The sequence below is a fragment of the Equus quagga genome, chromosome 21 (genome assembly GCF_021613505.1).
Source record: "Equus quagga isolate Etosha38 chromosome 21, UCLA_HA_Equagga_1.0, whole genome shotgun sequence".
Lineage (NCBI taxonomy): Eukaryota > Metazoa > Chordata > Mammalia > Perissodactyla > Equidae > Equus > Equus quagga.
In genome coordinates, this window is record NC_060287.1 from 32,156,000 (window position 1) to 32,180,015 (window position 24,016).

General features: G+C 46.5%; 1 protein-coding gene across 1 annotated transcript; it reads left to right on the plus strand.

Annotated features, from left to right (window-relative positions):
* The first annotated feature begins 1,312 nt into the window (after positions 1-1,312).
* Positions 1,313-23,695, plus strand: LOC124231260 (chromatin assembly factor 1 subunit B). The gene is made up of 14 exons (XM_046647941.1): positions 1,313-1,376; positions 2,259-2,451; positions 2,898-3,030; positions 4,597-4,714; positions 5,101-5,204; positions 8,692-8,788; positions 10,168-10,252; positions 11,526-11,619; positions 14,214-14,283; positions 14,379-14,470; positions 17,193-17,361; positions 18,175-18,606; positions 20,247-20,341; positions 21,326-23,695. Exons 2-14 carry the CDS (start codon positions 2,326-2,328, stop codon positions 21,415-21,417), a joined length of 1,707 nt encoding a protein of 568 aa, XP_046503897.1. The 5' UTR covers positions 1,313-1,376; positions 2,259-2,325; the 3' UTR covers positions 21,418-23,695.
* Positions 23,696-24,016: the final 321 nt, after the last annotated feature.

Here is a 24,016-nt window from a genome sequence, read left to right on the forward strand (position 1 = left end):
GCCTGCTACATCCATTTCTGCCTTCTGACTTACAACCTCACCCTCACTTTAAAATGTTAAATTCTGTTTTTAAAAAGTGTTTATAACCACCTCTGCTAATTGAGGTATAATGTAAGCAATCCAGGAACTGAACAATCCCATAGCTTTGAACTCTCCAAAATGTTCTAGAAGCCAATATATAAAAAACAGAAATGTCAACTTTTGTTTGCAAAAAGAGGAAGAGACCTTGTTGACTTCAGTGCCATGATGTCTACAGAGAGGAGAGAGAAGAGGGAAACAGGGGTGGGAGAGTCACCTGGGGCAGGCTGGCATAGGGCAACACTCATTTTGCAGTCCCTTGGCCTTGAAGGCCCAGAAACCCGCTGTTAGACTGTACAAGGAGAGTGTCTATCTGTCATCTCATCCAAACTCCCAGATTAGTTTGTGCAACCCGGATTCCAGTTAATTTAGAATGAGAGTAAAAACTGCCTTTGAAACACACACGTTCATATGACCTGCTCATTCACGCCCAAAGGTTTCCAGGCTAATTGCCCATCCATCCTTTTCCATCGGCTGTCCCATTGCTCCCCCTTTGTGTCTCTACTGTCAACTGTGAGTTTCTTTAGCTTGAATCCCTATATCCCAGAGCTGCTTATCCAAAACTGTCACCTGAAGCCCATTTTAAATGTCCGCTTCTCTTCAAATCCTTTGAGCCTTCAGATTCAAAATAAGCTCATCCTCAGAACTGTAAGAGCACACTGTTCCTTTCACACTCCTTGCACTTTATCTTTTTATTATAATTATTTGTGAACATGACTACAGGAGGCCAGAAGACAGTCTCTGGGTTTTATTGATGACTGAAACTCTAGAGGCCAAAACGGGGCCTGATACAGGTTACAGCTCTCAAATATTCGCTATACCAGTGAAACACTTGGTAGTCTTGGTCAGGTTTCAGAGTTACAGCCTCCCACCAGTCTTACAGGACAGCTCTTCTTTTCCCTTCCTGGACTGTAAATTCCCTGAGGGTAAGTCTGAGCTTCGCTCGCCACTGTGTATCCAGCGCGGGCATACGGTCCAGCACATAGCAGATGCTCAGTAAATATTTGCTAAAAGAATGAATCAACAAGGTAAAACGTGATTTAACTAATGGATTGATGAACTCACCCATTCTTCCACCCGTGCGTCGGTCCAGCAGGGAATTAGTGATTCTGACGACTCAGTGGCGCTGCACCACCCACTGCCTCCGGGCTGGGGCGGGGCGGCCTGTGGCTCCGCCCACGAGGAGGTGGGGCGTCCACGGAGCCCCGCCCACGCGGAGGCGTGGCCTGCGGCGCGCGGGAAGCGGCGCGCACGGCGGCGGGAGGTGGCGGCGCCGCTGACTTGCCGCGTCCCTTCAGGTACGGCTTCCCCGGCGCTGGGTCCGGCGGCCCCCGGGTCTCCCGGCCCCGCTAAGGCGAGAGGCTCTCTCTGAGGGCGGGCCGTGGGGGCCCGGGAGAGCTCTGGAGGAGCGCGCGTTCAGGAGGCCGGTCTCCGTCCGGGCCCAGGCCCCGCGCGGCCTCCATCCCGCCAGGCCGGGTCGCGGCTTTCCGGGCCGAGCGCCCCGTCCCGTGCGGCTTCGGAAGGGGGGGTCCCCTCCCCCGGGCAGTCTCCTCCTTCTGGCGGCCCCCTGCCCCGGGCAGCCCCGCCCCTGGGAAGGAGGGGGTCCGCCGCGGCCCGGCCTCCAATCCCTGCGGCCTCCTCCCCGGAGCAGCCCCCTCCCCCTGGCAACCCCCTCCCTCGAGCAGCCCTCTCCTCCTGCAGCCCTCTGCCCTGGGCTGCCCTCTCCTGCAGTCCCCTCCTCCTGCAGTCCCTTCCCCCGGGCAGTCCCCTCCTCCAGGCCGCCCCTTCCCCAGACAGCCCCTTTTCCCCGGGGCTGCCGCAGCCCCCTCTTCCTACAGGCCCCTCCCCCAGGCAGCCCCCTCCTCCTGCAGTCCCCTCCTCTAGGCGGCCCTTTGCCCGGGGCAGGCGCCCCGGAGGCAGTCGGGCAGCTGGCCCGGCCCCTTGATCTCTTGCCTTGAGTGTTCCATTTTGTTTTTCCGGACGTAGCAGGAGAATAAACAGCCACGGCTCAGCGAAGCCTTTTAGGTGGACCTTGCAAGGTGTACTGTTAGAGGTCAGCATTAACATCCTTTCCCGATACAGCGTGTGCTTTTAATGGTTAGCAGGGTGTCTGGCTCGGAATAAGTGTTCAATAAACCTTTCCTGCTATAATATTCATTTCATTACCAACGATTTTTCAGCTTTCCTCTGTCTTTGGGAGAAAACAGTGCCAGAGGAATTATTTTTGCCGCTTCAAGACACAGGAGGATGAAAGTCATCACTTGCGAAATAGCCTGGCACAACAAGGAGCCGGTGTACAGCCTGGACTTCCAGCATGGCACGGCCGGGAGGATCCACAGACTGGCGTCCGCAGGGGTGGACACCACTGTTCGGGTAAGTGGGGCGGAGACAGAAAGGCACAGGCAAGCACTATTGAATCAGCATTCTTCATTCTTTGATTTAAAACGAATGTCAACAAATTCCAGCTACTTCCTCATCTAGCCCAGAGGGATAAATTCTCAGGGCCTTGAGTGATCAATGAAAGCAAAAGAGAGCGGCTTTCTTCGCTGGGTAATGTTCCACACGGTGATGTAACTGGATGCCCGTTATTTTGGAATCCTGAACCAGGTTCCTATTGGAGAACAATATGCACTAGAAGGAGGGAGGATAACAGGCAATGGGACTATTGGTTTATGTTTCAGATAGAAGTCCCTTCCTTTTACGTTGCAAAGGAAGAACTAAATTTTCTTCCTGAAAATAAGCGTAGGGTTGTTTTAATTTGCACAATATGGTAGGTGCTCACTATGTGTTTCTCTGAATGAATGTTTTGCTATCGACAGATCTGGAAGGTAGAAAAAGGACCAGATGGAAAGGCCATTGTGGAATTCTTGTCCAATCTTGCTCGCCATACCAAAGCGGTCAATGTGGTGCGTTTTTCTCCAAATGGGGAAATTTTAGCATCAGGAGGAGATGGTGAGTATTGTTGTACTTCAGAATTCATTAGAAACCAGATCCCTGTGTGTCTCATGTTAAATAGTGAGATTTGAGCTGGATAGCTTTTTTATTTTAGAGGTTGCTTGACTCTCTGAATCTGCCATTTAGGTAGTTTAGTAAAATATTCTGGCGAGTGTGAGCGGATAGAGGACAGCAAGCTTAAACTGAGACCCGTTTGAGAATGGCCCCTTTCCCGCTTGCTCCCACTGGACTGTTTGGAAACAAGTAGGAAGGTGCTTGCCATTCTGTCAGAGTCCCAAGGCAGCTGTTCTGGCCTTGTGTGATTGTTAGTTTAGTTTCTGTAGTGATCACAGTCCGTTCCTTGTCTCTGTGTAATTAATTAATTAGTTGGCTTAGGGAGTATCATCTAAGTGGCGCTATAAATTATATTTGTTCCGTGGAAGTGGATTGATTCATATTTTTTGCTTGTGCTTGAATGGCGTAAAACTGTACAAAGTAAATCTTTTCACCATGTTTTAACATTAGTACAGTCTAGAAATCGGTACAAAATAAAACAGAAATCTCAGATTTTGTTAGAAGGAGGAAAAGAGACATGGTTGAGTTCGGTGCCGTGGTGTCGAGAGAGAGAGAGAGAGAGTGTGTGTGTGTGTGTGTAGTAGCAACATCCCCTGGAGGAGGCTGGCAGAGTGTCTTCTGTGAGGTTGCATGGGGCAGCAGTCATTTTGCAAAGTCTTTGGCCTTGGAGGCCCAGACACCTGCTGTTAGTCAGCACGTGGAGACTGTCCATCTGTCGGGGCTGGTCTCATCTCAGCCAAGCTCCCTGAGTAAGGTACACAACCAGGATCGCAGTTAACTTGGAATGAGAACGCATGTGTCCATACAGCCGGCTCATCCAGTCTCCTCCGATGAGTGTTCCTGAAAGGGAAGCTGAGTCACGGTCAGTAGGTTATGTGGTGGGCATGGAGTCAGTGTGGGGGGATGGAGCACTCAGACGCTCGATGATGTCAGGCTATGGCATCTGATACTTCCGTGATGATAATAGCTAACACATCTAGGGGCTTACCATGTGCCAGGCATTGTGTTATAAGTGCTTTATGCATATTAACTCACTTCATCCTCACAACCACCCTATGAGGGAGGTATACTGTTATTATTCCCATTTCACAGGGGAGGAGACTGAGGCCTCAAGATGGTAAGTAACTTGCTGAAGGTTACACAGCTAGGAACCATTTGCCAGCCCTCGCGTTGGTGGCTGTTTGTTGTTTTTTTTTTTTTTTTTCCATTCAGCCATTTATAGGTTAGGCCTCTAGATTTGTGAATGTAGTCAGTCGCTTTGTGGTGGCGTTTTGCTAGCCTGAGACCCTTCTGTTTAAGGTGACTTTTGCATAGCTCTGATCTGGTATGAGTTTGATTTTGTTTTACTTCAAAGGCAAACCTGCTTTTCCTGTCCTAATTCTTAGAAGTAAATCATCATGGCCATAGTGTCTATTTGAACAACCTAAATATTTTTTAATACTCTAAAATTCCAGAAATGAAGAGGTGTGCAATAAAGCTTGGCTTATCTTTGATTGAATTGCTCCACAGATGCTGTCATTCTGTTGTGGAAGGTGAATGATAACAAGGAGCCAGAACAGATAGGTTTTCAGGATGAGGATGAGGCTCAGCTGAATAAGGAGAACTGGACTGTCGTAAAAACCCTGAGGTAATGTGGGAGGGACCACGGCCCTGATTCATCTTTACCATCTGAGTGCATTTGACTGATATGCATTTTGACTTTTATATCTAACTTAAAACTTTTACTTACGCAAGACAGAAATAAGAGACTAGTTTTAAAAGATAAAAACATGATTGAAATGGATTTTCTTAGTTTCTGCTATAAAATTTTTCTTAGTAAAACTGAATCACTTTTAAAGAAGCAGATATCCTTGAAGATAGTATATTATAATTATGGCTAATGAAGTTCTGGTGGAAATTTCTAGAATCCCATTCTAATGTAAGGTCCCTGAGTTTGCCTTTAAATTTTTGATAGTTTTTCCTTCCTTGAGACAAGAATTGCTTCTTCTCCGCTTCTTCCTCTTTGGATTCTAGGGGCCACTTGGAAGATGTGTATGATATTTGCTGGGCAACTGACGGGAATTTAATGGCTTCTGCCTCTGTGGATAACACAGCCATCATATGGGACGTCAGTAAAGGTAGCTGATACGTTTTTGTTGTTATCGGGGGAAGGAATATTCTGTGTCTAAAAAACCTCCCCTGCTTTACCTTTAAAGGCAACGAGAAGAGTTCCTTTAGTGAACTAAAGTAGGTGGTTGCCTCAACAGGTCAGAGATTAGCCTCATATGCCATGGATCCAGCTCAGTTTTAAGGGCCCCAACCAGAATGCATGAGGCTTAGCAGTGGTGTCATGAGTTAGTGGTGCTGAAGCAAGGTGAGTCTCACATCCTGGGGATGCAGACATGAGGGGCGAGGTCTGATTCCTGCCTTCGTGAGCTTAGGATCTCAGGGAGATTAGCAAGTCATTATTGTTAATGGAGCATTGCGTGTTCATTGATGGGGTAGGTAGGATCAAGTTTCCATTTTAGGAGATGAAGGAAAGCCAGGGACATTTTGCAGGTTTTAGAGATCCTGTTCTCTAGCTGGGGAGAGAGCAGACGTGTGAGAAGTTGTAGCAGTATAAAAATAGCAGTGAAATGCCAAAAGCCAGTGGTGACTGTTGCCTAACAGCCGTGCAGTCCTCTGCTCCAGCGTGATGTGTTCTCCTTCACCCCCTGCTCTCCTCTGCTCTCACGTGCAGGCTGCCGGTTCTCCCACCCCCAGGTGCCCTGGCAGGAGTCCGGAGGTGGAGGGGCATTCCTGCCACAGCGCTGCGCCAGTCCACTTTTCATTCTCTCTGTAAAAGCCTCTCTTGTTTCTAGTTCTGTGCCACCCACCTAACCACCCTCTCTCTTGCCTCATCTCTCACGCTCTTTCTAACCAGTCCCGACATTCAGCAAAACAGAGGACCAGTGTCACTGTCTTCCTCTCCACCCCAGATCTGGCCATTGTCCTGGATCATTTCTGCCTCCTTGGGACAGTCTCCATCCAGTGCCCCCTGAAGCCAGTTGTAGTCACCTTGAACATTGCCAGCGTGCTGGGCTCTATTTCGGGCAGTGGTAAAATACAGAAACAAAGTGGCTGCATTCTAGTGGGATGTCAGATGAATGTGCAAACAGGTTTAATGTAGCCTGTGGAAAGGGTTTGGATTCTATCCAAAGTGTGACAGCATGCTGCTGAAGGGTTTTGAGCGGTGGAGTAACCTGATTTTATTTATGTTTTAAAAAGATGTCCTTGGGTGGCACATGGCAAGTCTATCTTTGGAGAACACAAGAGAAGAGAGGGAACCTGCTAGTGCTATAGAAGTAGTTCAGGAGAGAAGTGATAATGGCTTGGGCTGTGGTGCTAGTGATGAAAGGGGTGAGAAGGGGTTTGGTTAGGATATAATTTGAGGAAAAAGCTGATAGGATGATGATGCATTAGTGATAACGCCATGCTTTTTAATAACCAGGTGAATATTGGTGCCATTTCCTGAGATTAGGGACATGGTGGGGAAGGAGCAGTTTTGGCAGGGAGTGTGGAAGTCAGTGTCACATGCTGGATCTGTCATTTTTTTGGGGGGGGGGGAAGGCTTTCTTTTTTATTATATGTAACATAGGTAGAATTATTTAAAGTCAATAATTTTTTTTTTTTTTTTTTGGTGAGGAAGATTCTCCCTGAGCTAACATCTATTGCCAGTCCTCCTCGTTTTTTGCTTGAGGAAGATCAGCCCTGAGCTAATATCTGTGCCAGTCTCCCTCTAATTTGTATGTGGAATGTCTCCACAGCATGGCTGATGAGTGGAGTAGGTCTGCACCCAGGATCTAAACCTGCAAACCATGGGCCGCCAAAGCGGAGTTGCAGAACTTGAACCACCCGGCCACAGGGCTGACCCCTAAAGTCAGTAAATTTTTATTTAAGGAATTTCACGTGTTGTGAATTTCACATGTTCTAGTGCCCATCACCTTAATTCCTCCAACGTTTGAGTCCTAATCCTCAAGATAGCCTTTTTCAAAAGAACTTTTGCCTAATCCAGAGTTGTCAGGCAGTCGGTCCACAGTTCTCTTAGCTGGGCTTCTTTGAAGACTTCCGTGGTTTTAACTGCTCTGTCGGTGACATCTTAAGTCAGGTGTCCCGCTCTCCCACCAGAACCTTCGCCTTCAGTTCTCTCACCACCTTTACTTCCTGCTCCTTTTCTTCCTAGAGCCCTCGGGTTCCCTGAGCTCCCTGTTTCCTGGTCTGTCAGCCCCTCCTGGCCTCTGTTATTTCCTCTGTCCAGCTTGCTCGCAAAGATGATCATTTATTAACCTAGTCAATTCCCTTGAACCCTTTTCTTCCATCTTACCCATCAAGACAAACCCCAACCCGGGACAGGGTTACAATGCCCCTTTTAGTTTCCTGGTCCCGGGCTGAGCCCAGCTGGTTAAACACCCGCCACCCTGCAGACTGAGCCACTACAGATTGTCCTCACCAGCCTCGGGTGGGGTCTTAGTGTCCCCCATCCCCTTTCACTTGTGAGGTGAGACCCCCCTCCTGTTCTCTCAGTAGCTCCCCCAAACCTCCACAGCTCTCTCCGTAAGCCCTCTTGTTAACCCCAGCCCCCTTAATCTTAGCAGACTCCCCGAGGAGAGTTTGAAGGACGTCAGGTGGAGCAGAGAGGGCGGGACCGTTAGCCTGGCACCTGTGCGTTCCGTTTTCCGTCTCCAGGTCCCTGGCAGCTTTGGTGGGGGGTGGGGACTGAATGCAGCAGGTTGAGTGAATGCAAGGGAGACAGTTGGAGAGTGAATGAGTGAGTGAGTGTAGACCACTCGCAGAGAAGAGGGTTTTGGATTTTGTTTTTTTTAAAAATGGCCAAGGCTTCCTAACTCCCTCCTCTGTTTATCCAGGTAATCGTTTGTGCTACTGGTTTCATCTTCCAAATATTTCCCTCAAAGTTCCTTTTCCATCCCTGTTAGCATTGCCCTGTTCCAGGCCCTCATCTCTCACCTGGTCTGTACACTTTTGGAAACTTCAGTTTCATCTTTATGATGCAGATCACTTCCCAGCTTAGGATTTTGCTGAAGTGTGTTCCTCTTAGCCCACATCTTGAATACACAGAGCCTTTTCCTTGTCCACAAAGGTCTCTGTGACATCCCACCTTTCCTCTTTGTCTTGCCCTCCTTGGACTCGCACCTTACATGTTAGCAGTTCTCAGTGACTTATTGCTCCGTGTGCCCAAGCTTTTACCCCGTGGATTTGCTTAGAATACCTTCTTCTCCCCTTCGTTGACCCTCATCCTGCCTGACCTGGAGAACTGAACTCCGAGCTCATCTCCTTGCAGACCCTCACCCCGGCTTTGTTCGCTGCCCATCTCCTCTATATCATGTTGCAGTGTGTTTGCCTGTCCATGGGTCCGTCTCTCCCACAAAGCTGTGAGCTCCTGGGGAGTGGGAACTGTGTGAAGTCATCTTTCTGTCCCCAGAGCCTGTCACAGGGTTAGCTACAGAGTGTCTCACTGACCGCCTGCTGAATTGTGGAATGGTAGAAAGGGAATAGTGTTTAAACTGTAGTTTATGCCCTTTGTGCTTGAGTAGGTTTTTGTAATGCTGTTGTGTGCTTTATTTGTAGGACAAAAGATCTCAATTTTTAACGAACATAAAAGTTATGTGCAAGGCATAACCTGGGATCCTTTGGGTCAGTATGTTGCTACCCTAAGCTGTGACAGGTACGTTGTAATTGGCGAGTTGTCTTCATCTCTGTTTGCTTGAAATTTTCTGTAGAGGTATTTTTATCACAACTTAACCAATATAAACCATAGTGTAGCTTTGATTCTTCTGTTCCTGTTTTCATATAAAGCCTTTGTTTTACTGTTATTCTTACAACGTAATAAGAAGTCGGAAGCTAATTAGGGCAAGTGCCTCACGCAAAGTTAGCCCTTAGTAAATCTTTATTGAATGGGTGAATGAAAGCAGAAAGAGCTTTGAATTACATTTGAATTTCAAGGGCAACTTTTAAAGAAAAAGTCTCTTATAAATATGACTTAAGCAAGAAGAGGTACCTAGTGGTAGGCTTGGACTATTTATTTCATTTTTTGATTATAGTTTACTATTAGAGTGATTTTAATGACTTCATTTAAGTTAATATAGAAATAAAATATTTTGTCCTTTTTGAAGGGAGGTCTTATTGCTGTGTTTACTGGTATAATTGCATTTAATTGCATTCCTAGAACAAAGAATTGGAAAAAAAAAATCAGGTGTCAGACATATTACTTATCAGTCAAAATAGTCCTTTTGAATACTTATCCACCTACTTTTTTTCTAAGATTGTCACCTGAGCTAACATCTGTTGCCAATCATTTTTTTTCCCCTTCTTCTTCCCCAAGCCTCCCAGTACATAGTTGTAGATTCTAGCTATGAGTGCCTCTGGTTGTGCTATGTGGGATGCCACCTCAGCATGGCTTGGTGAGCGGTGCCGTGTCCGCACCCAGGATCTGAACTGGTGAAACCCTGGGCTGCCCCCCCAACTACTTTTACTTATAGCAAATTTAGTTTCAGATGGCCCTGGAATGAAAGCAATATGGAAGAGTTACTGTTTATTTTTCATAGATGCTTGTGTTATATGCCAGGTGTCATTTATTTTCTGATATCCATCCCTGTTTTAATCAGGCAATTAGGAGGGAAACAATCTGATAACTAGTGGGAATGATACGAATTACTAACAACCAAATTTACCTGCTGGGGTTTTCTTTACTCTTGTAAATTCTTCAGGGCGAGACCATTTAACACAAAATAAACAAATTGCCACTGGGCTGAATGTCCAAGACCTGAAAAATCAGTCCAGGCCTGAAGTACATCTTACTTGGGAAGTTGAAACATTCTGTGACAAATGAAATGATGACTGCTTTCCACTTCATTAGTGATATCCTCTAGGTCATTAATACTTGCTTCTGTCATAACTACTCAGTTAAGTGTGAAAGTCATTGGTAAACAGTTTTGCAGGCTGACAATTATGTAAACAGTCTTCAGTGTTGGTAATAAATTGTTTCTATGTGAAACAGAATTCATTTACTAGAAGAGAGAAATCAGACTTTTCTTCTTTATTTAGGATCCTGAGGGTGTACAGCACACAGAAGAAGCGTGTGGCTTTTAATGTTTCAAAGATGCTGTCTGGAATAGGGGCTGAAGGAGAGGTATACCATATTTTGACGTTTCATTTTAGCAGGACTTTAGTTGATACTTAGGAAGTCATGAGCTCCTTCGTGTCTTGCAGCTAAATCACTGGTCTCCAGGACCCCACGCCAGAACCACAATAAGACTTCCTCTCAGACAGTCAAGCCTCAGTTACTGTGGAGGGCTGGTCTGTCTGGAAACAGGGACATCTGGGGGCTGGGGGACAGCTGATCATGGAGGATAGTGGTTCCCAGCCCTAGTTGCACTGTGCAGTCACCTGAGCCCTACCCGCAGAGATATGATTCACTTGGCTAGAGGTAGGCAGGGCCTCTGGGATTCTGAGGTGCAGCAAGGGTCGAGCACTACCGACCTGGGAGGATCCCAGCTCTAGGCCACAGGAAGGCAGGGGAGTTGAGCATGGGGTTGTCTGGCCACAGGCAGTCCACCGTCTTGGGAAGTAGATAGAGAACTCTGGTAGCAGACCGCAGGGACCCAGGCTTTGGGCTGGTATTCAGGAATAAGAAGGATTTTGACCCTTGAAAGAACTAGCTAATGAAAATAGGACCTGGTGCTAGAGGAATCAAGACTACTGAGGCAGCCACTGAGGTGAAAGGGAGCAAATCAGTTACTGGAACAAAAGACAGACGTGGTGTGAATCCAGTCCTGGGGCTGCAGACTGAGGCAGTGTGGCCCTCGAGCCGGCCAGCACAGAGCCGCCACATGCTTCCAGTAGGAGGAGTAGTGGTTCCTTGGGCTCTTTAGAATCAAATGCCTAATGTTTATAAAGTGTCGGTGAATGGTTTCACATAGTGTTCAAGAAATGTTGTTTGAAAAGATAATATGATTGCCAGTTTAATAACTGACTGTTTCTTTTTAAAAAGTGTTCATTCAGTTGGAAATTCTAAATGTATACACACAGATAACAAGCAGAGGGCTCCTAGTCATCTTGCTGCTTTCTTCCAGGCTCATTCTCCAGACAAACCACTGATGACAGTGTCGTGTGTGTTCTTACACAGGTTTTTTTTTTTTAACTAATTGTAGAAACACATAAACACATATATGTATACATAAACACATACACATACACACTTAAATCTTTCCTTAAAAAAATGGGTGATCAGTTCATGAATGATTACTCTCGCAGTCTTGGATTATTTGATTTGTAATATGCTTCAGTTTCATTTATTATGTCAGGAATAAATGACAATGTGTAAAGAAAAGAATGTAGGAATTGATAAGCCTTTATTGTGAATGTAAAGATTTGGAATAATGTTTAAACTTTGTATACCACAGGCAAGAAGTTACCGGATGTTTCATGATGACAGCATGAAGTCGTTCTTTCGTAGATTGAGTTTTACTCCTGATGGATCTCTGCTCCTCACACCAGGTGTGTTTACCAAAGGTTTTCATTTAAAATCGGGTACCAGATGGGTGCCTGCTATCACCATTATTATTCTCTGTGGGGTTAACAAGTGCAGGAAAATGAGAAAACGAAGTTACAAAGATTGGAAAAGAAGAGAGCAAACTTTGTGATAGGATTATGTTTCTAGAAAATCCAAGAGATTTAAAAAGTACTATCAGAATAAAAAAAATTAATAGGTGGCTGGATATTGTGAAATACATAAAAACTTTTATCTTCTACACTATAATAAGTACTTAGAAACATAAAAAAGAAAATGATTCCATTCATTATAGTGCAAAACCCATAAAACATGGGACTACATGGGAAAAAATTTAATAAGAAAGGCACAAAGCCTTTATGAAGAAGACTAGAAGGTCATATTGAAGGTTATAAAACAAGTTCTGAACAAATGGAAAGATATTTTATGTTCTAAAAATTAACATACTAATTGATTTCCAATTAGAATCTCACTAGAGGTTTTTTTTTTTTTTTTAACTTGATGACGTCTCAGCTTTGTTTAGGAGAATAAATGCTGAAGAATAGTCAAAAAAAGTATGAAAAATAAGAGTGATACTTGAGCAGGCATTTGCCTGATTAGATGTCAGAAGATACTGGAGTGCTACTGTAATCAAATCAACATGGTATTGGTATACGAATAAACATATAGATTAGTGGACCAGAACAGAGAATCCAGAAATAGATGCTGGGATAGAAGGGAATTTAGTATATGACCTGGGTGGTATTTCTGTGGGAAAAATAGATTATTGAGTGAATGGTGCTGGGATGTCCAGCTGTGTGGAAGAAAATTAAATTGGACCCCTAACTTATGTATAAAAAATAAATCCCAGGTGAATTCAGTACTTAAATATAAAAAGTAAAAATGTAAATCTCTTGCAAGAAAATCTAGGAGGACATTCTAGGAATGGGGACCCAGAAGCTCTTAAATGATAGCCCTATCTGACTATAATTGGCTGTAGAACTTTTGTATAGCAAAAATACAGAAAGTAAAATCAGTAGACAAATGATGGAACTCGAAAATAATGTTTAGGATACAGGAGACAGAAAACTAATGTATATCATATACGATGACTCTTCCAAATTGACAAGAAGAACAAAAAATAGAAGAAAAGAAAAACCCAGAAGAAATAAAATGAGTGAAGAGCACAAAAGGGCAGTTCACAGAAGAACAAATCTCCGTGTTCAGCACACATGGAGAAAGGTTGAGAAACTCAATAATAGGGAAATACGAATTAAAGTGACGCACAATTAGGTATCTCTTTGTTCTTTTCAGACTGGAAAAAAGTGAAAATATCTATTGCCGATGAGCATGTGGAATGTGGGTGTTGCTATGGGAATAAGAATTGTGAGAGCCTTTTTGGAAAGTAGTCTGCTAACCATTAAATGCACCTACCCTTCAGCCAATCTGTTCCTCATCTGAGACTCAGTTCCTTAAGAAATGAAAACATAGTATGTAAGAGTATACGTGTAAGGGTGTTTATTGCAAGCATTGTTTGTAGTTGTAAAAAGACAAAAACAAAACAATACTCATTAACGGAGGTTGGGTGAATGAAATGGTATTTTCATACCAGTGAATATTAGGCGGCTACTAAAAAAAGAATGTTAGTGCTGTGCAAGTTAACTTTCATGAGTAACTGACTGAGAAAAGCAAAATAAGGAAAAGTGTAAATAACACCCCATTTTGTAAAACAGACTAAAAACACCTCACCATATGAGTGTACGTGCAATTGAGTCTTAACACATTGAGTGATTATGTGAGCAGGGAGGAAATGCAGAAATGACGTCATGGTTTGTTCAAATGGATTACTTGGGGATGGAAGGATGGGGTGAGATGGGGAGAGAAAAGAAAGACTACTGATACTGTCGACTGCCCTCCCCAGTCGATATGAAGTGCTCACATGTAAGATTATATATGTGCGTATGTGTCTGAAGACATATTAACATAAAGCAGGGAGACGTTTCCAAGAGCAGCTGTGTTTGACAGTCGTTCTCGGACGAGGTCTGACCTGCTTTAAGTACATCCCAGGGTGAGTGTAGACTAGCTGTCAGATGTGGGCCACTCCCCAGAGCAAAGTCCGCTTCTGCAGTTGGCTGGAGATTTCAGCAGAGGGCTAGGTCTCCTGGCAGCCTCCTGGCTCCATCAGGCAGATGGGAAGAGGCCCGAGTCTCAGCCTTTGAGTGGCAGCCGAGGTCGGAATCCAGGGAGAGAGCTGCGGCAGCTCCTCACAGGGCTTCAGCAGCAGCAGCTGGCTGGACTCTCAGAGGGCTTCTGGAGCAAGGGCTCCCCGCTCTGTGTTCTTGCTGCCCAGGCCTGGAAGCGGCTCTGGGGCGGCCGAGCCCCTCAGGTGAGATGACACACGGTTGGAAGTGGTGTAAGGGCTGAGCCCAGACTATGACGGGATGTTTGCGTTTGTCCTCCGTCACAAAAACATTGTCCAGGGAATACATCTATCGGGGAAAATATTTTACAAATACTTGATTGCTCTTGGGTTTTTGCTGGTGAACTGTGTAATGAAACAGTCTTCCCTTCCTCTTCCTCCTTCCTTCCTCTGCCTTCCCAGCTGGGTGCGTGGAGTCTGGTGAAAATGTAACGAATACCACTTATGTTTTCTCCAGGAAAAATCTTAAAAGGTATGCACTTGAAGACCTGTTTGAAATGTCTCCCCTTTCTTTTTGCTTTCGTTGAGTAACAGTGCCTCTTCCTAAAACCATGGTCAATCTTTCAGGCCTGTTGCTCATCTTCCGTGTCCTGGAAAAGCGACGCTTGCTGTTCGCTGCTGTCCCGTCTACTTTGAGTTGAGGCCGGGGGTGGAAACAGGTACGTTGGAAGCGCAGGGGCTGTGCTATGTTTTCTCTCTGGGGCAGGTCACCAGGTGGGATGGTGATTTGGATTTTGACTTGTGGGGAAGGTGAGTATGTGGGTTTGGTTCATTTTAGTTACTCTTAAGAGCTGGAACAAAGGCTGACGTCTCCAAACTGTGTGTCAGTTTTTTTGCGTTGTCTGAAATACACTGTCTTTGCTTAAAGCAACTTTACAGGAATAAAAGTACTAGTATTGTTTTTCTACCAAACCAGGTTGAATGTCATTCATTATCGATTTCTTTTGCCATAAAATAACGTATGAATTGGATTTTTGTTTTTTAATTTTTTTTCTCCACTGGCTGCTTTTAGTATTTTTCCCTTTATCAGTGACTTTAAGCAAGTCTGATTATGATGTGCCTTGAGGTAGTTTTCTTCACGTTTCTTGTGTTTGGGGTTCATTGAACTTTTTAGATATATGAGCTTATAGTCATCAAATTGGGAGATTTCAGCCATTATTTCTTCAAACATTTTTTCTGTCACCCCCTCTCTCTCCTCTTCGGGGGCTCCAACTACACATGTTTAGGCCATTTGAAAGTACCTCCCATCTTACTGATGCTGTTTACTTTGTGTAATCTGCCCTTGGTGCCATCAGTGTATTTTCTGTCTGTGATGTTGTAGTTTTCATCTCTAGAAGTTCAGTTTGGGTCCTTCTTACATATTCCATGTCTCTATTTAACATGCTCCATCTTTCCTCTTGCTGCTTGAGCATGTGAAATAGTTTTTTTTAAAGATTTTATTTCTCCTTTTTCTCCCCAACTCTCCCAGTACATAGTTATATATTCTAGTTGTGAGTGCCTCTGGTTGTGCTATGTGGGACGCCCCTCAGCGTGGCCTGATGAGCAATGCTAGGTCCGCGCCCAGGATCCAAACCAGCGAAACCCTGGGTTGCCGAAGTGGAGCGCGAGAACTTAACCACTCGGCCACGGGGCCGACCCCATATACTAACTCTTTTAATGTCTTTGTGTACAAAGGGTTGGTTTTGATTCTTTTTCTCCTCACTGTGGGTCATATTTTCCTGCTCCTCTGCATGCCTGGTAATTTTTTATTAGGTGTCAGACAGTGTGAATTTTACTTAGTGGATGCTGGATATATTTTATTCTTACAGATATTCTTGAGCTTTGTTCTGGGATGCAGTGAAGCTTTTTGGAAACGTTTGCTTCTTTTTTTTTTTTCTTTGAGGAAAATTAGCCCTGAGCTAACTACTGCCAGTCCTCTTTTTGCTGAGGAAGACTGGTCCTGAGCTAACATCCGTGCCCATCTTCCTCTACTTTATATGTGGGACGCCTGCCACAGCATGGCTTGCCAAGCAGTGCCATGTCCACACCCAGCATCTGAACCAGTGAATCCCAGGCTACTGAAGTGGAACGTGCGAACCTAACCACTGCGCCACCGGGCTGGCCCTGGAAACGTTTGCTTCCGATGGGTCTTGTTGTTGGGCTTTGTTAGGTGCAATCACAGCAGCATTTATTGGGGCTGATTTCCCCACGACTGAGGCAGAGCCCTCTGAGGATCCTAATCGATACCCCGTGAAACAGGGAGGTTTCCACCCTGGCTGGTGGGGACATACACTGTTTCTGGCCATGCATGAGCTTCAGGGACTGCTCTTTCTTTCCTGTAGTCCTTGCTCTGGCCTTGGGTCATTTCCTCGTACGCTCGTGCTGACCAGAGCCCAGCAGAAGACTCCGAGAGCCCAGCAGAAGACTCCGAGGGCCCCACAGGGCTCTGTGGCTCTCCCGCCCCTGCTCCTCCACCCCGTGAGCCCCAGCTGCCCTGGCCTGCCTGGACTCCCAGCTCCATCTTCTCAGCTCAGGGCGGCTGCTGGGCACTGCCTGGCTCCCTCCACCTTTGCTGGGCCTGGAAACCCCAGGCAGTGAGCGGAGGCAACTGTGGGATTTGCCTTGTTTGTTTCCCATCTCTCAGGGATCACTTTCCTTCATTGCCTGATTGTCAGTGTCTTAAACAATGTTGTTTCATGTGTTTTGCCTGGTATTTTAGTAGTTTCAGGTGGGAGGGTAAATTGAGACCTGTTACTCCATGGCTTGAAGCAGAAGCTGTTTTAACGTTTAATCCTTTATGTGAGTGAAGATGCTGTGACTATATAGTGTTTTTGTGTGTGTAAGGAAGTTTGGCCCTGAGCTAACATCTGTGCCAGTCTTCCTCTATTTTATGTGGGACACCACCACGGCATGGCTTGACAAGTGGTGCTAGGTCCGTACCTGGGATCTGAACCTGTGAACCCTGGCCCGCTGAAGCGGAGCACGCAAACTTAACCACTGCACCGCCAGGCTGGCCCCTTAGTTAACTTGAAAGAGTGTTAAAATGCTTCTTGATAAAATGTTTCCATGAGACTCTTATTTTTCCTTATCAGAAAGCGACCCCTCAGGTTGACTCTCCTCTTTCCCACATCTTTTCTTTTCTCTTCTTTTGGGACCTCAGGTGCCTGTGATTCTTGGATCATGACACTGTGTCCTCATTGGCTCATGCATGCTTCTGCTTTATTCACATATAAAATAATAGAACTGAATTCTTTTGTAAAGCAGATAGCAAACTAGTCTTTAGTAAAATTATGTCATTGATGTCCCATGGAAGAGGGCTTCTGGGGGGAATTTTTTATTTGTTTCCTTTGGGAACTCTGTTTTCGCTTGTTTCACTTCCCTTTCTTTGTCCCTGTTCCCCAGATGCAGACGGACCCCCACAGGAGGCAGGTGTGGAGCTGGTGAGCCTGCCCTACCGCTTGGTGTTTGCTGTGGCATCCGAAGACTCTGTGCTCCTGTACGACACCCAGCAGCTGTTCCCTTTTGGTTATGTGTCTAATATACATTACCACACTCTGAGTGACCTTTCCTGGTGAGTGGCTGGGGCAGAGGAAGGGGGATGGGGGAGCCACCATGCACATTACCCTGGAGGAGACGCTTGGGTCAGGGAGCCTGTCATCACTACAGGTGGCTTTTTTGGCCCTTATTTACCAATTTTTTTAAGGGAATCAACATGAGGAGGAAAACCACTTCTAATTTGCCGCGACACTGCTTCCTGTTGTAATGGCAGTGGGTGCTCATGCTGCGCACTGTGCCCTGTGGGGTTTGTCTAATTCTCATACACTGAGGGCAGCCCCGTGGGCTCCCTGGTCATTTGGGATCTTGCCAGGCCCTCCACGAGGAAGCCCACACCTGAAGCCCCTGCTGCTCACAAAGGGAGGGGCCCCAGAACCGTGCCTATCCTGAGGCTTGCCTTGCACTCGCCTTTCTGCATGAGGTCCTCAGCGCCCCGGGTCCCATTCAGACTCCACGGCCTGCTGGGCTCAGCTCGAGCTCCAGCCGAGGCCTGGCCCCCCCCCACCCCATCTACTTCTTGCTCTTTTTCTCTTAATTTTCTTTTTACCTTGGGAAAAAAAAGATCATCTCACCTTAATTCAGGTGACTTTGACGACAGTGCAGAGATGTTGCAGTGCCTTCGAAGATGAAGGTGGGCTGGGGAAGGAAAGAGTGAGTGAGGAGCTCGCACAAACCTTTCTGAGTCACAATTTTTTCCCTGACTGTTGCCTTCAAACAAAGCTTGTGATTTTGCTTGAATTTCCATTTTCTAACTAGTAATGAGAGTGTTAGGAGTGGCCTGTAGATTTTGGTAAGGTTTCTAACTTTTTCTCCTATTTTGGGAACAAAGGTCCAGCGATGGGGCCTTCCTGGCCATTTCTTCCACGGATGGTTATTGTTCATTCGTGACATTTGAGAAGGATGAACTTGGAATACCTTTGAAAGAGAAGCCAGTTTTGAGCGTGAGAACTCCTGATACAGCAAAGAAAACTAAGAGCCAGACACCCCAGGGGTCTTTGCCAGGACCCAGGCTGGCAGAGGGAACCCCCACCAGCAGAACCCAAGACCCCAGCAGTCCGGGTACACCCCCCCCTCAGGTGAAACAGTCTCCAGCCTCAACAGCGGCCAAGGACACCCCTGGGACTGCTCCCAGTGCCAGAAGCTCCTTGCCAGGATCTTCAGAGGAGAAGAGCCTGCAGCCCAGCAGTCAGAATGTGAAAGCCCACCCGTCCCGGAGGGTCACTCTGAACACACTGCAGGCCTGGAGCAAGACCACACCCCGGTAAGACTTCTGATGGAAGAGGAAATTGTTATTGCAATTGAACACAAAATGCGGACTGAGCGCCCCCAACCTTTCGTAGGTGAAATTCCACCCAGCAGGTACTCGTACTGCCGCCAGAGAGAGTTCTTAACGTCAAATCTGAGAGGGCCACTGCCCTGCTTGGAGACCTCTGTGGGTCCCCGTCTCCTACCTGTCGGATAAGGTCCAGACTCGTGTCCACGGCACGTGGATGGACTGGTTGCAGCCTGCCACCCAGGACTGTGGCCGCTCACTCTCCTTCACTCTGTGTGCCTTAATCTCCAGCCCGACTCTGAAAGTCGGGTTCCCAGACATACTCCACCCTGGAGCCTCTGTGCCTTTGCCTGCCTCCGGGAAGCCCTGGACCTCTGCTCCCCTGGGTGACACTGGAGTCCTCCTGAAAGACCCATTTGGCTGTCCCTTCAGCCCTTTTCTCTGTCACAAACACATCACATTCAGTAGCTGGTGTTGGGTTTATACCTCTGTTTCCCCTGTTAGATTAAAAGGCCCTTAAGGCAGGAAGCTTGTCCCCAGTCTTTATCTGTGTTCTCTCGCCTGGAAGAGTAATGAGCACTTCACAATAGGTAGGAATCCAAGGAGGGTGTACTTGAGGCAAGTTTTGTCCCGTCCAGCAGACTGGCTCGTGGTGGTATGGCTGGTCTGATAACAAGAGTCTCCAGGTGATGCCCCAGTTGTGTGCTTCCATGTTCACGTCGGTCTGCTCATTAACACGGCCGAGTTCCTGCTGGTGCTGCAGACGGGACTGCTTAACACAGTCCCCTGTCACCCAGCAGTAACCTCCAGCTTCCTTTCCCTTGGAACTGAGAGAGAAGTTATCCCCTCCGACTCTGTATGAGGCCTTCTCCAGAGTCCTTCCACCTCTAACCTTCCCGATAATCTACACTGGGAGGCGGCCTGGGGTGGGGGTGACGGAAGATGATAGAGGCACTGTCGTCTCTCACGTTTTCTGTTGCGTTCACTTGACTTCATCGGCAGATCCATAGCATGGCTTGGGTGTAGTGTTTGGCTCTTTTTGAGTCTCTGATTTCTTTCCGCAGGCTAGCAAAGGTTTTTTTTTTTTTTTTCTTTTTAATTTTCCTATTTGTTTTTAGGTGGGGGAAGCAAGTGTGAAGCTGTTCTTTGAAATATTCTTGGCATTCAAGTTTTTCCCCTCTTAATTTCTTGCAAGCTCCTTGCAGTTTTAATCGTTTTTTTGAAAAAATAATAGTTGTTGAAAGTTGGCTGTGATTTTAAAAAAGAATTATCTATGTTTTGGAGCTGTCCATAGTAGAAACAATGTCTGAGGACCTTTTCTATGCAGCATCCAGCCAGGTGTTCAGCATACCACTGGTAATTAACAAAACACGGGCTTTGAAACTCTTGGATGACTGGTTAAGTTCTAAGTTGACTACTATAAATGTGATAGTTTAAGTAGTACATGAACATAATCCTTAGTTACTACATAAGTGGGCACATCAACATTATATTTAATGCCTTGCATGATATGATCAGCTGAAAATTTTAACTATTTCCTTTGGTTAGTTTTGAAATTGGTATACATGAACAATTCCTATGACACTATTGAGCCATGTACCCATTTTCTTCTTCTTTTTTTAATCAAGGAGAATAAACTTAATACCCTTAAAGACAGACACTCCACTGAATTCTGTACCAAACAGTATAATTTCCACCTCTGCCACAGAAGAAGTTCAGTCAGGTAAGTTATGCTGTTATTGGTTTAATGTAATTAAAGAGGGAATATCTTCTCTTTTGTTCCTTTGGAAATTCACACCACCTAATTTTAAGTGAGTTCTGAGGGAGCAAGGATGCATCTTACTAGACCCGTCATTTAAACTCACTGGGTGCCTACTGTTCTCAGTGGGGAGACGACCTTCCGGTGGAAGCCCTCACTGTGAGGTCGATGGTGCGTCCAGGAGATGCTATAGTCAGAATTCTCAGCCTCAGCACTGCTGACAATCTGGGCTGGAAAATTCTTTGTTGTGGGAGCTGTCCTGTGATTGTAGGATCTGGGTGCTGGTACCTCCCCACTCTTGACATTCTAAAATGTCACTCAATAGCACAACCAGAGGCACTTACAACTAGAATGTACAACCATATACCGGGGGGCTTTGGGGAGAAGAAGAAGAAGAAGAAGAAGAAGAAGAAGAAGAAAAAACAGAAGAAGATGGGCAACAGATGTTAGCTCAGATGCCAATCTTTAAAAAAACAAAAGTCACTAGACATTGCCCATGGGCCGGCCCGCTGCTGAAGCGGTTAAGTACATACATTCCGCTTCGGCGGCCTGGGGTTCGCTGGTTCAGATCCTGGGTGTGGACATGGCACCGCTTGGCAAGCCATGCTGTGGTAGGCATCCCACATATAAAGTAAAGGAAGATGGGTATGGATGTTAGCTCAGGGCCAGTCTTCCTCAGCAAAACGAGGAGGATTGGCAGCAGTTAGCTCAGGGTTAATCTTCCTCAAAACAAAACAAAACAAAAAAACAAAAGACATTGCCCACTATCCCTTGGGAGGCGGAATGGCCCCTGGTTGAGAACCACTGGTATAGATCCTTCCCCTTATTTCCATATACGACCTCGACGGGCAGTTCACTGCCTTGTCTGGGCACAAAAGTTGTTTTGTAAACATCTGCTCTTAAAGAAGTCTTCACTTACTTGCCAACCTGTGTGTGTTAATGTTTCAGAGATGCCTGGAGACCCTCAGGGCAGTCCTCCGGAGCCAAAGCGGCCCAGACTCAGTGAACACAAAGAAGGCCCCCAGGGTCAGGACCCTTGAGGAGACCTGTCTTGTGCTTGAAGGCTGCCAGGTCTGGGACCCCCATGCCCACAGGGAAGGGGCCTGGGCTGAAAACACCTGAGACCAGTGACATCAGGTGGAGCCTGAGGGACACTCGTAAATCGATTTCTGTAACGGGAGATACACAAGCAGTGGTTTTTCTCCAGAAATATCTGGTATTCAGTATACGTTTTTACCTCAGAGATGTGAACATTTAGTAGACTAAATCCTCTTTTTGATGAGTTTCTGAAACTGGAATAGTTCACCATTATCTAGTGTGAAAATCAGTAAATCTTCCCTTGAAATATTTGGATGGAGGTACAGACACTTTATGGGTGGAATCCTAATGCTGGAATTAGCAGAGAAGGTGATTGGAGAAGGTCGAATTTTAGAGTGTATGAATGATGATTAGATTTAGCTTCTAAATAGTTGATTAATTTTTGGAACTTTGTTATGTTTGCTTTCTGATCTTAAAGGTAATAATGCTCATTCTAAAAAGTAGAGTGAAGTAGGAAAAAATAGGCTGGAGGTGAGAATCACTCATTGTCATCTCAGCACAAGGAGGAACCCTTGTTGCTGTTTTGGCGTATTTCCTTCTTAACATTTCTATGGTTCTAATTTTTTTTTTTAAAGGGAGATAGTTGAGATTTTACTTTAGATAGAATTTGGTATCCAAATAGGTTAACTTTTTAGATTGATTTTTCAAAGCAAAAAAAGGAACTTTACTTAGCCGTTTACGCCTCTGCCTTTGCTTTCTCTGGTCCCTGGGGCGAGGACCTGTTCTCTTTCTCTGTTGGGCGTAAACGTGAGACATAAAGCGCTGCTGTTGGCTGAGGAGGCAGTCACACGTGGAGCCTCCTCCTAGCTCAGGGACCCTGCGTCGTGTGACTGAGGGGCTGGTGGTCCTCTGGCAACTGGCTGGAACCTGGTTTAGAAACTGCGCAGGTGCTTCACATTGAGAAGGGCCTTAGAGTTGAATTTCGTGATGCTCACTGGCTGTCAGTTTGGCCTAATGAACATGATGAGTCATGAGGGTTCTCTACTCGGGCTTTCTTCCCATCTGAGAGAGATCAAAGTGTCCAGGACCCACCAATCAAGTCTCTGACAGGAAGCTGGCTGAGGAGTGGAAGAATGTGCCCTTTCTCATTCAACTCAGCAGCAAAAAAGAGAAGAATTTGATGCTTCTTTCCATTTGTTGCTTAATCCACAACCTGGTTAACCAGAAAAAGAGTTTGCCTTCCAGATGGGAAAGTGGCAAACTGGGGATAATTTCCAGTGTAGAGAATTGGAAGGTGAATAGATGCATAGCTGTAATAATGCAGGTGTGGGTCACATTCACTATGAAGAGATTTTAAAATGCCAAATAGTATCTGAACCGGTGGATTGAAATTACCCAAAAAGCCGACAGAAATGCTGATGCCTGGTTCTGCCTCCAGAGGGTCTGGCCTGATTGGTCTGGGGCATGATCCGAACATCAAGATTCCCTTAAAGCTCCTCCACTAATTCTGATGCGCAGCCAAGATTGGGAAATCCTAAAAGAAAAGCTTTCCCTGGATCTGGCCTCTTCTGGTTAAATGCTTTCCCACTGGAAGCTTTTTCTTGCTTATCTCTGGTTCAGAATCGCAGAAAACCAGCTCCTTTACCAGGGCTGCCAAACCAAAAGGATGGTGTGTGGGAGATGTCGCTTTTCAGAGAAAAGGATGGTTTGAAGCTTCCTTTGGCTGGAGTGAGGTGTATTTTGTAGTCGTTGGCCCCTGTGCAAACCAGCGTGATGAGGGCTTCTCAATGGGAGGGCCTGCCTCCCTTGCACACCTGGTCAGGCGTGATGCTCGGTTCTACACAGCCGTCTCTGGTGCAGCAATAGCAGGAGGGGGGGAGGCAGGGCGCACCTTTGGCCTGAAGCATGTATTTATGGACCTGACTCCCTGCCCCTTCGTCAGCTGTCACCTCGAATATAAATGACAGAATCAGCAGTAAAAGCCCAGGTGATGGTGTGTCAGTGTCCTGATCGATGCCGCCTGCTTCGCTCCCGGTGGGTTACTGGGAAGCCTTCTGCAGAGGGAGCCCCGCCTGAAGCTGGGGCGGTATCCAGTATCCCCTCCACAGATGGCCGAGGTCTGAGGGAACTTTCTCACCATTCTGGAGTCATCGTTGGGTGGGGTGTGTGGGTGTTTTGCACAGTGTGGCCGGGGACCGCGGGCAGCTCTGCTCTCAGGTCTGGATCCCTGCTGCTAGGTGGCCAGAAGCAGGTGAGGCTTGCCGAGACTGCTCAGGAGATCCTGATGTGCGTTCCCTGGCATCTGGGAGTGTGACGGTGGGGACCGGGGTCTGCCCCTCACCTGTGTGTCTGACGGAGGAGAGCTGGTGGGGTTGTCTGGGCAGCGTGAGGAGAGGGGGCAGGAGAGGGTGAAGCCTCCGTTACACCCCGGGCACACGGTGGGCAGGGATGTGTGGGGCCTCCTCAGGGCCCACAGTGGGTGACCAGGCCCAAGCCATCGTGAAGGGGGCCTCCCCAAGCAGGGTGTCCACCAGGACAAGGGCACTGGGGCGGAAAGAGTCAGAAAGGGTGTGCCACAGGGGCAGGGGCGTGAGTCACATC

Bases quoted from the DNA above. Each gene is read 5' to 3' on its own strand.
- LOC124231260 (XM_046647941.1), top strand. From the start codon at position 2,326: ATGAAAGTCATCACTTGCGAAATAGCCTGGCACAACAAGGAGCCGGTG. The intron at 14,284-14,378 runs GTATGCACTTGA...TCAATCTTTCAG, and splicing joins TCCAGGAAAAATCTTAAAAG to GCCTGTTGCTCATCTTCCGT. The intron at 17,362-18,174 runs GTGAGTGGCTGG...TTGGGAACAAAG, and splicing joins ACTCTGAGTGACCTTTCCTG to GTCCAGCGATGGGGCCTTCC.